Here is a 13,675-nt window from a genome sequence, read left to right as displayed (position 1 = left end):
TTAAGACGTGAGCAAATCAGAAGGCAAAAATCAGTCGCTGACACAGTTCGAGTACAGCCCAGCTGCTTCCTCTTCATTTGCACTCGTGACTGGTTGATTAACAATAAGAAAACACCTCTAAAAATATATACCCATCTCTTGCAGCTCGAAATGTCTGCTCTGATACTGCCGAAAGCTGCACTGCTCGACCCAGTGTCCTCCTGTCTGTCCATTTGCCAGCTGCCGTGTAAGTGACCTCATGTAGTTCATGTCTTCACTCAAAAACACATTCTCGATGTTCAGTGGCCACGCGGAGAGGGCCAGGCTCACTCCCTGCCAGGCTCCGGTGACGCTGGCTTTCCTAGAGAGCGAACCACGGCTTTCTCCTGCAGAGCCCACAGACCTTCACACCTCCCGGGTCATCTGAGCCACCGCAGAGGCTCCAGCCAGACCTCTCCAATTCCCGTTGGATTCATGCCTGCAGAGGCAGCCAGTCACCCGAGCAGCACACGTTGCTCACGTTCCTATGAGCTATGTGCCCCCACGTGCTCCCGAAATGTGCCTTTTTGTGAGCCACCACGAAAATGAGATACACGGGCACCGCAGCGGTGTGAGCGCCAAACCGAGGGATAAGTCTCACTGTGCACGTGGGGGGTGACGAGGCTGCTAAACCAGACCATACTCAAACAGCTACAGCAGTTTCTCCACCATATTTTAAAACTGCTTTTAACTATATATGCATAATATCATCCCATATACTTAAAAATTCTTAGGGAAACGCTGTTAAAAAGAAATACATACCTCTCTCTTCCTGACAGGGCAGTTACAGCATTATATTGTTTCAATTCTGGTAACAACCTGTAGAGTAAAAATGGGTTGTATAAGCAGTTTAAATTTCTAACACAGGTATAAGCTCCACCTGTATCATCACTTAAGGAAGATGTGTTTCAAACCAGAGTCACCAGCCAAATAATGCACTGTGTTAAATGTCTTCATGGGACATTTTAGTTGGTGTTAGTGTGTTTAGGAATGCACGAAAAGGAATACTTCTCAGGCATAAAACGTTCCAGTTATTCCAGTAGAACACATATACCCAGAGCCCACAGGAGGGCATCGCTGCTTAAGAGATCATAAAACTGAGGCCTGAACGCTCAGTTCCTTTCCAGCACTAGGCTTCCAGTTACATAGATTCTTAGTCAAAACTGATGCAAACCAAATTATTAAGGAAGTCTTTATAGCAATCTTTGTCACTAAAGAAACATACTTCTGTCATGCTGTTAACGGGTCCAAACTTCTACGACAGAAAAGGAATATTGAAGTTTTGGAAAAGAGCATCGGGGGCAATAGAAAGATATTAGGAAGTCAGATGCAGCTCTTACAAGTTTTAAATATTTTGATTATCGAAACTCTTGTAAAAACACAAAGTCATATCCTTTTAATTTGCTTAAGCCTCTATAGTTTATATCAGTGTGGTTGGCTTCCGTAGTCAACAGGTGTTGATTCATATTTTTTAAAAAATGTATCAACTGGATATTTTTATGAGTTTAACTGTGGTTTGTTAGGGTAGTGCAGTCCTCTAGATTCAGGTCTGGTTTTCCCTCGCAGCAGACGGAAAGCATATCTGAAAAATACAAGATTCCTTCACACAGACTGTTTCCTAAATCAGTTCTGCGTTGGCATTATACTCTTCTAAGACCATAATAACATCATCCTTGCTACAGACAGATTCCATCCTGATTTTTCTAAATATGCAGAGGTGGAAACAGATGGAAATGGAGAGGCTTCAGCCATAATTTCCCAGATCAGTCTGAGATCCACACACATTCAGGCAAGGATTTTTAATCTAATCATTGCGAAGAGATAGTATTAGCCTTTTAGCAGCCTCACTCCTACCCAGATCAACACCCCAGGCAGAGAGTAATTTTGCAGTTCATAGGAAGTAATTTTTGATAAAACACACAGCAAGCACCACAAACTTCCCCACCCTGGCCCCTATGAGTGTGAAGAACTTCTTAAAAGGGATACAACTGTCTTTGAGAAAGCACTTGCTTTTTCGACAAAAGATTTATCTTTCCCTCTGTTCTACTGTTTGTACTTTAAACTGCATAAACATCAAATCTGTGATTTTACTTTTGAGACCACCATGAATTAGCACTGGGAGAGGGTTTTCATTGAAAACGATCGATTAAAATGCACCAAGAGGAAACTAGAGAGTCTTTTGCCTACATGAAGTTTGAGCATGATGCTCTTTAGGATAAAAATGTCTATCCTGTGCATGGGTAGATGGGGAATAAAACACTACCCCTCTCTTTCAATTGCTTAATGCGAAATAAGATATTCTACAGATAAAAAGGGAGTGTGCTGAAAGAGAAACACACCTTTGTGAAGGGTGAAGCAGAAAGTCGTCAGAGAATTGAATATGCATCCTTTTCTTTGGACTTAGATTATGATTTTTGCTTCAGTCCTGCCCTCCCTGCTCTTCCCTCTGAAGCTCCCTTTCTCTTTTCCTCTTTCATCCTTTCCCTCTTCTGGCATAATTGACGATTTCCTTTCTTCTCTTTCCTAAAAGTTGGTATAAGAGCTGGTCATAATTTGGAGTGATGGGATGAAAGTCAGACAGCAAAATACACTCTGAAAAGTCAAGGTTCTCGTCAAGGATCAAAGAACCTAGCGATGCTGTGAGAGGGAGATCTTTCACTTAGTCTGAGGCAGACCAGGATCAGAAGTTTAGCCAAAGGAAGATCTGTACCCAGGAGCAATCTCAGCCATGCTGTGATCTTTTTCATCTGTGAATCTTAGGTATTTTCCAGTTAAATTAAAATCTACTTGGGTTGGGTTTTTTTTGTTTTTTTCCCTCTAGCTATGTCTAGGCTCCATCTATTTCTCGTTCCATAGAATCTCTATTGTGTGTTTTCTGTGGTGCTTTTACATGACTGATGTTTAGCTTTGTTTGAAAACAGCAGGAGAAGTTGTGCTATGAAGTTCAGTATGTACCTGCCTGAAATTAGCTGGAAGACATCTGTGCTATTAAATTTTAAAACAAGGTGGTGCATAAAAGCAAGGCTTTCTAGAAACAAAGTAACAATCTAGAATTAATATTTTTAATTCAGAAACTCAAAACTGTTATTACCGTTTGAAACATGCAGGAAAATCGAAACAGATTGAGATTAACAGGAAAAACCTTTTGATTATTTAAGTATTTCTCAATTAACAATTAGGACAGCAAAAAAATGTCATAGCATGAGATCAGCAGGGTTTGGTGCTCACAGTATTGTTATAAAAAGACTGCAGAATGGAAAAAAACACAGAGATTCAAATGATCACATTCCCCCCAAGTCTGTGAGCTATTGAAATACTTCATTCTTTGGCCGAGATTGCTCTTGAAAAACATCAGCTGGAGAAGTTCTAGAAAGCTACAAAGGATTGAATGAGGGTTTGGAACATGGAAACTATTATAAAATATGAATTAATGGAGTCAGACTCCTATTACAATTACTCGCATATCTTATCTCTTTTCAAGTAAAAAAAGAAACTTAGCTGACCCAAAAAATAAAGATGCTAACCGTTCAACCAGAAAGCGTATCCATCTCTACTGTAGGCCAGCTGAATAAGGTCCAGAAGTTAGCAAAAAATTTGTGGCATGGTACAGTTTTTAAAATGAATATGCTATTATAAGTAACTCATTTAAAGTCAAAGCAGATTTTAAAACAATTGACTTCTCGTTCCAGGCATGACCTAATTGAGGGGCACGGACCAGAATGAAGCATCAAGGATATCGCAAAGACATTCTCTAGAGCTGTGAAATACAGTGGGGTGAAACCATTATGATTTATATCAAGTAAATACAGTTCTGTCAAGCATTAACCTTTTTTTTGCAAACAGACGCTACAGCAATTGGCTGAAAACAATATCCCTTCATACACAGCCACAGATTCTGCTTAGTAGAGCTACCTTTGATGTCAGGCATAAATGGACCAAGAGCAGCTACACCCACAAGCCTCTGATGTCGGACATGATCTCATTACAAGTTACAACACAATTAAATCCACGGAAGGCAGCGGATGGCTGTGACTGTAAAACCCAGGGGCTCATACGTTAAACACGTGAGCCTTTCCACGGGTGGAGGACAGTGTTCTATTAGAAACAGAGCAACCTGTTTGAAATTTATGAATACAACCAGAACATCTTTTAATTTTACTGACTTATTTCCTTTATAAATAAATACTGCATTTTTATGGCCTGTTCTGATCCGTATCTAGCATGTTTCATTTGCAGGTCTTGATTCTGTTCCTGGGTTACACAACAACCAGAAGCAGAAATTCTAAAGGACTTTGGGAAAGCTTTGGTTTTGTGGTGTTTTTGACATAATCAAAACCAGCTCAAAATATTTTGGAAAAGGATATGCACATTGCTGGATGGTAAGCATTTTGCTTACAATTTCAGAATGCACAGCTGACTCTTAGAATAAAAAGCAATGAGCTAAAGTGAAGAAAATTTTAGGAAGACATGAAGGAAGTCTTCTTAACAGTAAATTAGTGACTTAAATACCTAATCCAGGATTATAACGGGCAAAAACCAGATTAGACAAACACATCATGAACAGGTACAAATACACGAGAAGCAGGAGGTTTGTCTGGCTGATCTCAGAGGCTCCCTCCACCCTTATTTTCTACCAATACAACCACAATGACAACTAGCAATATTTTTAGATAATTGGTTCTAATCCGCGCTTTAGGTACAGCATGAGTCTTGCTCAACCCCAAATCCTACTGCTTCTCAAAATCATCCTCTCCAAAAATACACACATAGTAAGACAAGGCTCCAGTACCCTCCCAAATGTTTTTTTTCTGCAAGTTTCTGCTTCTCCAATTTAATGGGGAATCATAATCTCATTTCCTGAGCCTGCTCCCACATGAACACATTCTAACTCCACACTGTTTGCTGTTGCCTCTGCTTTTTCTAGCACTAGAGAGCTACAGGATGATTGGGCGTGAGAGACTGACTGGGATACTGGGATTAAGTTGACCCGGGTATGAATTCAAGAATTTAAAAAGCAAGGTACCAAATAGCACATCCTAAGAAAGGCCAGTTCCTTTCCTGTCCCATAAATATCCACTTGAAATATTTAATAGGGAGACATTGAGTGCTAGTTTTTATAAACAAGCAACTGGATGATACGGGCTTTTACTAGAAAAACTAAAAATAATAAGGCCCCTTTTCAACGTGTGCTAGCGTAATGTGCCATGCTTTGCTTTTAGGGAATATTTTTATACCTCTGGAGTAAAAGCTACATAGCAATTTTTTAATGAAGATATTATCTTAATTGCAATAGAGCAAGTTATACACTTAATAGGGTGTGCATGCTCCTTCTATGCAGCTTACTGTATTTCCCTATCTCCCACAGTTAAAACAGCAATAAGCCATCTGCAGGTGTTTGTGTATGGAGGCCAACATAGGGAAAACATTTGCACTACAGAACCAATAAGGTGATTGAAAATGAAATTGCAAGATAAGGTGTTTGACAGGGCGGGGGGAAGCCGCGCAGTGGAGGAAAATCCATCCCCATGACTACTGGTCCTTTCTGCTCCCTGCTCATTGCTGTTAGTCTCTTCTTGGATGCCAGAGCTTGTTTTATCCCTCAGCAGCCTCTCTACAGACTGGTGGATTCAGGCACAGTTGGAAATTGTGAAATTGTGCTTTGTTTCAGAAGGAGAAGAAAGGCAAGTTTAAGTGTTGCTTTAGCAGCAGATGGCTTTCCTTTGGATGCTTTTATACACAAAGGAGATGTGTTTGCTGGCTCTGTAATTAACTCAAAAAGGGAAAAGAAAAACTGTTAAAGGCAGTGTGGATATGACTTGAATTTTTCATCAGGTAAGGAATCAGAAAATCCATAAAACTGGCAAAACTTGCTGAAATAGATCTTTCAAAGGATTATTGTAATCTGTACGTCCTGTATTTAAAATTGAATGGGAAGTATCTTCCAGATTTTATCTATGCAATACTTTGGAACTTAAAATAGATGATGTTTGCAACCAAAACATTTACTGGTCATTTTGAAGGGATGGGAATAGATATCTTTAATATAGGTAAGAAAATACTTAGGAAACCAAACCTTTTTAGAACTCTTTTTATTTCAGACTATGCTTTTAACTTTCTGTTACTTATGCACATTTCAGTAATGTTTCTGCATCTAGAGGAATGAAACAACTAGGCTAAGTGGATTATGATTTCTTAGAGTGTTAAACTCTCATTATGGTAAGGAATCTTTTTCAAAATGCATGGATTAGGGATCGAAGTAATTATTTCTGTTATTAAACACTTCAGTCCAATTCTGATATCAGCTGTAGCTGCAGTTCAAGAATGCTGGTTCTGCTAATATTAGCTTAAAGAAATGCCATTATGTATCACAATAGAGCTTAGCACGCTGCAATAAGCACTGGTGTAACTTATTTTTCCAATGCTATGAATACTCCAGATGTTTAAACAAGAGAGGTGTAATTGTTTTATTGCCAAGGAAATGTTTAAATTGCCTTGCAGTATGGCATGTACTAAAGAATACACTTTCTAACTCACAGTGCAAACCAAACCGTGACAAGGAATGAATTTTTTCCTGACAAAAAGGACAGTGTAGATGATCGGTGTGCCAGAAGCTGATGCAGTGTGTGAACTGATCAGAAGGTCAGTACAGGGACTTCTTAAAGGCAGAAAGTGTGGCAGAAGCCCTGCCACCCACACTGAATTCTTGGGAGAGGACACCCAGCCCTCGCTATCAAACTGTGTTGTGCAACCATGGATAAATAAACAAGCATAGCAAATAGTGCATAAAATATTACAAACCTGGCTCAGCCTTGTGTCCTTTGAATCCTCCCAGCTTCTCCTGCTCAGATAAAAAACAGGGGAGAGCAGATCTTGTCTTTGAAGGTATCTTGCCACTGAGCCAGATCCCCTGCTAACACCTGCTCTTTTCTCACAGCTCAGATCTACGTGAGTCAGGTGAACACTGCAAAGAGAAAGATCACCCCTGGGATGAAGCAACCAGACTTTGGACCTTTACACATCTAAAGTGGCACTGAAGCTCACCAGGGCCACGCTTCCCACTGGTTGGCCTCGGTCCTTTCAGCACATGCATCCTTCCATGTGATAAGTCCAGCCAGGCGTTAGTGCTGCTCCAGGGAAAAACGGCTGCCAGGGCACTCCAGGAATTACGTTGCCTGAAGGTGCTGTTGCCCAGCCACACCGGCAGTGTCTGCAGGGTGTGCCCGTGCCAGCTTCAGAATCCCTTTCATTTCTCCCGGACTTGTTAGAAGAGTTTTTGCAAGCCAATGAGCACACAGACAGGTACCTCACTCCTGTTCCTGCCGTCCTGCGAGGGACTACCGAGTCTATTTGAGCCAGACTTCAATGGCTTTTGCAGTATGGTCACACAGGTTTCCAGGCCATTCTCTCAATATAGCTGCAGCCAACCAGGGGGGTTATTTAGGGAGGCTGCAGGGATTCATGTTAGCCCCTGAGCACAAATCAAGTCATCAGGGGCCACATACAGTCACATAAATCTACAGCCACATCCCACTCCAACGTGACTACAGTAGTTGAAAAATATATTTTAATCAGAATGAGAGTGGTAATAGATTCTCCAAAGGTAGTTGTGTTGAGTTTGGGGGTTTTTTTTAGAATCTTAATTTGAAGCACCCAGATTTATGTCAAGCAGAACTATCAGGGTAAAGCAGTCCAGGATATAATTCTAGCTGGATATTCTTTGAGTGTCTGAGGGCAGTTACAGAATCACTGTCCCCAGTTTAACTCTGGATTTGGTATTTAATCTTGTGCAAGCAACAGAATATTTTTTTATTCCTTATAGATTAAATAATGGCTACTATTTCTGTAAAAAGGTTGACAAATCTGCTACACATAAACAGATGATTTCTAGTAATAATATTCCTTTTTCTTTTTTTTGTATCATCTTTAACTTCCCACTGCTTCCTCATCCTTCTTTCTCCACAGGCTCTCGACACCACAGTATTTATTACTAGGGGTGAAGAATGACGACCTCCTGCTAGTTTTCCAGTAGTTCCTGCTTCAAAAAGTAAATAAGGTGAGTTACAGTTGAATTTTGAAAGGTGTACGTGTGGAACATACTGATCCACCTTTCAATTATAAAAGTAACTCCTTGCATCTTTTTTTCCTTTCCCAGGTTGGAAACAACCTCTTTCTGGCCACAAAGCTGGTGAGCCTTTGATTAACTTTTTAACTCAGGGATAAATTCAAACCCATCGAGATATTCTGCTGAACTTAATTCTTCCCATTAACACTAGATTTATAACAACAGAATTGTACTAATATCAGATTTTTGCTTGACACCTGTTTTAAGTTAGAACTGAAAGAAGAATCAACTCTCTGTCTCTTGAGTGTGTGTTGCAGTTAACCACAGAATATTTCAGAGGTATCATTTGTCAAACTTGTGCCTCAGTGAACAGTGTGTAAGGAAATAAGACCACCCTTGGTAACTGCTGATGTGGAAATAATTGTGTGTGTAAATAAGATGTGAACTCTGTTTGGTTTACATTTTTCTCAGACTAGATAGAGCAAAAAGTACTTGCTATCTTTACCACATAAGCAGAAAACTCCCTTAAAGATATCATTTGTAGAGATGTTGAATATCACCTAAACTCAGGCACACATCATTTTGATTAAGCCAGAGGGATTTGGTGTACTAGCTCACATTGATTTGTAGAGAAAATATAAGCATGATGTCTAAGCTAACAATGTGATGGCAGGACTCAATTCTTTTCTGATAATAAAAAAGCAACAGATTATCCTCATTGGAACTCCTTAAACCTTGCTAAATCTTTGGCTGAGACAGATCTGAAAATAGTTTCTCCTGAAAAACGAAATTTATCCACAAAGAGGATTTTTAAATTTCGTACAAGTTTAATCAGAGTTATCACCGCTATTTCTTAAACATCACCCTCAGTTATGGGTCAGTAACACCGTTGGTGCAGAACCTCAGCAAGGCGACATCAGCCTCCATCCAGATATACGTACACAAGCCCCCTAATACTCAACTACTGGCTTTTCCGTGTAATTAATTGTATTAGATTGGCCCAAAACTTCAAGGACACCTGCTAGAAGGATAGATTCACAGTAGTCATTGCCTTGGGCAGCTCCATACAAAGTATATTCTAAATAACACCAGGTTTTGTCCATAGGGTGGGCGATGCTTCACGACGGATAAAGCCATGCAGCATCCCAGTGAGATTCTGTCTAACCAAACCCTCGCTAACATTAGCTATTCTCAGTTTCTGAACTTTGATACGTGCCAGCCTTCCTTCCTCGCAGAGTTCTTGCTTATTACAGCTTACACGTTAGTTACGGTAGTGGGGCTTTTTGGAAATCTTTGCCTGATCGTTATAATAAAGCGACGGAAAGAAGCTCAAAACGTTACCAACGTTTTAATTGTGAACCTCTCTTTATCAGACATCTTGATCTGTATCATGTGTATTCCTGTCACTGTTGCGTATACCTTAATGGACTACTGGGTATTTGGGGAAGCTATGTGTAAAATAACTTCCTTCGTACAGAGTGTATCTGTCACAGTCTCTATTTTCTCACTGGTACTGATTGCTATTGAGAGATATCAGTTAATTGTGAACCCACGTGGCTGGAAGCCTAATATTTCACACGCTTACTGGGGAATTCTTCTGATCTGGGGCTTTTCCCTTATAATATCCATTCCTTTTTTAATATTTCACCAATTAACTGATGAACCCTTCAAACATTTGTCTTCCCATAGCGATTTCTACAACAACAAGGTTGCTTGCATTGAAGCATGGCCGTCTGTTACAGAACGACTCATTTTTACCACTACTCTGCTGGTTTTCCAGTACTGCCTCCCACTGGGCTTTATTTTTATCTGTTATCTCAGGATATTTGTATGTCTTCGAAGGAGACATGGTAAAATAGACAGGATGAGAGAGAACGAGAGCAGACTGAGTGAAAACAAACGGATTAATATGATGTTGGTATCAATTGTTGTGACTTTTGCAGCTTGCTGGTTGCCTCTCAATATATTCAATGTTGTTTTTGACTGGAACTATGAGGCACTAATGAGCTGTAACCACAATCTAGCATTTACAATCTGCCACCTCGTGGCCATGATCTCAACGTGTATCAATCCCATCTTTTATGGGTTTCTCAACAAGAATTTTCAGAAGGACTTGATAGTATTGGTTCACCACTGCAAGTGCTCAGCATCACAAGAGGAATATGAAAGTATTGCCCTTTCAAATCTGCAAACCGATGCTTCTAAGGGATCTCTGAAAGTAAATAATCCCCCTGTGGAAATTTAAAATAGTCCAATAGCAGCATCCAAAATTTTGTACTTGGTTGCAGATGACCTCTTTCTGCAGGTCTGAGTTTAGAAGCCTTTGCCATTTAGTGTAGCAAAACCAGGATTATGTTCCCATCAGCATACTCTTAACAGGTACTTTATGATAGTATTAATGCTAATGAAACACTTCCAAGAGTCCTAAAGATCAATAAGAATGAATTATAAACAGTATTAACATCTTGCTTTTTTAATCCTCAATTTCCAAGTCACTAGCATACTACCTTAACAGAGTTAAAAATATTTCTCTTTCAGCCACGGGTTCCTAAACACCTGGCTTCACCCAAGTAAACCATGAACACCGGCATTTCTAACTTCACCTGCCTTTTCACAGACTGTTTTCTGCCCTTTTAATTTTCCAGCCCTACATCATTCCCACCTCTGTTTAATCTGCACAACAATTTGTAGGCAGCTCCCACTGCAACGTGGCATGTGATGGTGAAGTACGTAACTGTGCAATACGCAATATTTACAGATCGCTCAAGTCGTGATATTAAACTGACAAATGTTGTCCTGTGTTGGGTAATGCTGATAACTTTATTTTCCCTCATTTTATTGGTATAGCAAGTAGATAAAATTGTAACAGCCTTGCTCGCCTGACTCTTGTCATTTGATACAACCAGATGGAGGACTGTGAGCTTCCTTGAAGGAGCAGAAGCATGGAGTTCTAATTATGGGAAGCTAGAGGGAGAACCTGAACTCCAGAAGGTTATCCAAATACACAAACTGAGTCTTAGCAGTGATGTTTTTTTGTAAAAACCTGCATCAGAGCTTTGTTCAAGTGCTCTGGTCACGTAGACCAGCCCAACATATTTATAAACATCCTTGTAAATTACTATATCCTTACACATATTTGCATTTTATGAGTGATTGGTTTAACTGTAAGCACATATAACTAGTTAGAGACTTGGAAAATGGCATCCATAGTGAGAATGATTCTGCTGAACAGAGAGCTCCATTATTGACTGTACTTATGTACGTGCACAAAAGCAGTTCCATTGCTACATGTTATTTAAATGCTTTGATTCCTCCTGTCTACTGACAAATAAATATTACCCTGTATAAGACTGCTGTGTTGTCCAGCTGGTAAATTTTACTGTCTATAATCTTGCTAGGACAGTTCTCATAAAAACAGGCCTGGAAGCTGGTTTAGCATTTCACATGTTCACTTACTAGATAAAGAGAGATCAGTGGAAAATTAGATATTTGCTGTTTCCAGAAGAGAGGAAGACTTAAAAACAGCTAGAGAACCTTCTCGAGGCTCGTGGTGTCGACACATTTTTTGGTGGAGTAGGACAGAATCATAAAACAGGGAGGTTTGAAGTGCATTTATGCCCTGAGGGGCAAAGAAACTTTTTGCTGTTGTACGTTACGATTTCTACTCACACATAATCAATGTGTTTGCAATACGGTTTTCTTGGACATTTTGCAGCTACATTAAATAATCTGTGTGACTTGTCAGAGTACACAGATTGTGTGGGGCAGGGGCTGTTTCATAAGATGCACAAAGCAGCCAACAAAATATAACCATCTTCTTACTTGCCGTTCTGGAGGTTATTTAATGGAAATAAAATAAGATTTGGCTTTCAGGAGAAAAATCAGTCTTCTCATTCACACTCACTTTTTCTTTCTTTGTATCTCAACTCCCCACTTTCCCCAGACCCATCGCAGTAGATGGATGATAAACCAAGCTATTAGGTACACACGAAGTGGGCTTCATCATATAAATATTTGTCTTACTTCATTGTTTTGAACAGTACTCTGAGAGGAAAGCAAATCTGCAGCAATGCTTTCAGTAACCTCACAATGAAGGGTCAGAGGCACTGCAGATGTACTTAGTGGAACCTCATGGACTCCATAAACATAAAACAACGCTGTCCTATTCTATGCTAACAAGACACTTTAAAATGTTCCACAACAGCAACCTTAGAATTATCTTGTCTGCTATCACTCACTTTTAAACAAGGTTCCCGTGGCATATAGCTTGGTTTCCATGCAAATGCACTGACTGATGTCTTTTATTTCATTTCACGGGCTTCTCTGTTAGTCACAAGCTATTTACATAATGTGATGGAATTGGCACCTGTGCGGAGCTGTTCCCTGTGCAGAATTCACTTCACCCTCATACCCAGTGAGGAAAACTAGTTAATTCATGTAGATGATAGTGCTATAACAGCCACAGGAATTAGTCCTTCCAGCCAAGAACGACTACTAGAGTCACAAGGTCTCGAAGTTTGGGGTCCCTCTAAAAAGAATCGCTTACACCTGCCTTGCCAGCTCCATTTTCAGGCTGGAGACCTTTGCCGTGCTTATTTGCAAGAAGCCAGAACGGCGGTGTTGGAGGTGGCTCGGGGAGGCACGGATTTCCCAGGCACATGCTTCTGTAGTGGCCAACAGAAGCCATTTAATCAATACGAGATTGTTGGGTTTGGGTGAGGTGGTGGGTTTCTGTTTTGTTCATTTTTCGAATAAATGCAACCACTATTTCCTTGTGCATGAAAAGTAAACCTAGGCAAGAACAAAATTCCTTAAGTTTTGCATGGATCGAAACAAGAAAGAAGACCTCAGAACAGTCCTCGTACTCTTTTTTGTCTCTCCAGAACAAACCATCCTACTCTCTTGGAATTTTCCTCAACAAAATTATCTAGCTGCCACCTGCCCCCTCTTTTAAGTAACCGCAGGAACTTAACAGCAACTATTGCCTCGCAGTCCTTACCCATTCCTGTTGCCTCTGGGACAGATTCCACTGCTGACGGAGCTCTTTTCAGCTGCAGAAAAAAATGCCAAACGGCCTGGACTTTGCAGAAGGGGCTTGGCTCTGGAGCTGAACTTCATGGAGTAGAACAGTGCCGAGATGAACACTCGCAGGAGCTCAGACCCTGGAAGATTCTGCAATGAAATGGAGACATGGTTTACAAGCCTTAGAGTGGATTGTTAACAGCATGAAAATATACATATGTGTTTATCTCAAGCCACTATCTGGGCTTTCAGAGAAAAAATTCTGTTTGAGCATCATATCTTCAAAGGACATTTTTACACATAGAAAAAGGCACAGGAACCATTTCATATTTAACTTGCACAGGAGGGAAATCCGCACACACACACACTGCAGCCGTGCCTGGAGAGGTAAGAAATAGGGGCTCTCCTTGGAGGAACACAGGGTTGGCAGGTGCCTAAGATGTTATCAAGGGACCTCAAGCCTCCTCGTGTAAGATTTAGTCAGGTCTTACAGCAAAGAGCACAAAGGAGTCCAAGACCACGGGCTGTTCTGAGAACACAGCCAGCACAGGGTGGGCATTTCACAGCCTCACT

General features: G+C 40.4%; 1 protein-coding gene across 1 annotated transcript; it reads left to right on the top strand.

Moving 5' to 3' along the window:
- The first annotated feature begins 9,211 nt into the window (after positions 1-9,211).
- On the top strand, positions 9,212-10,325 carry LOC104274016 (neuropeptide Y receptor type 6-like). Its single transcript, XM_009869524.1, has one exon. The coding sequence runs from the start codon at positions 9,216-9,218 to the stop codon at positions 10,323-10,325; it is 1,110 nt and encodes a 369-aa protein (XP_009867826.1). The 5' UTR covers positions 9,212-9,215.
- Positions 10,326-13,675: the final 3,350 nt, after the last annotated feature.

Source organism: Apaloderma vittatum, unplaced genomic scaffold, assembly GCF_000703405.1.
Source record: "Apaloderma vittatum isolate BGI_N311 unplaced genomic scaffold, ASM70340v1 scaffold6525, whole genome shotgun sequence".
Taxonomy (NCBI): Eukaryota; Metazoa; Chordata; class Aves; order Trogoniformes; family Trogonidae; genus Apaloderma; species Apaloderma vittatum.
Note: the sequence above shows the minus strand (reverse complement) of the source record. Positions and strands in the feature narration are given on the sequence as shown.

Bases quoted from the DNA above. Each gene is read 5' to 3' on its own strand.
- LOC104274016 (XM_009869524.1), top strand. From the start codon at position 9,216: ATGCAGCATCCCAGTGAGATTCTGTCTAACCAAACCCTCGCTAACATT.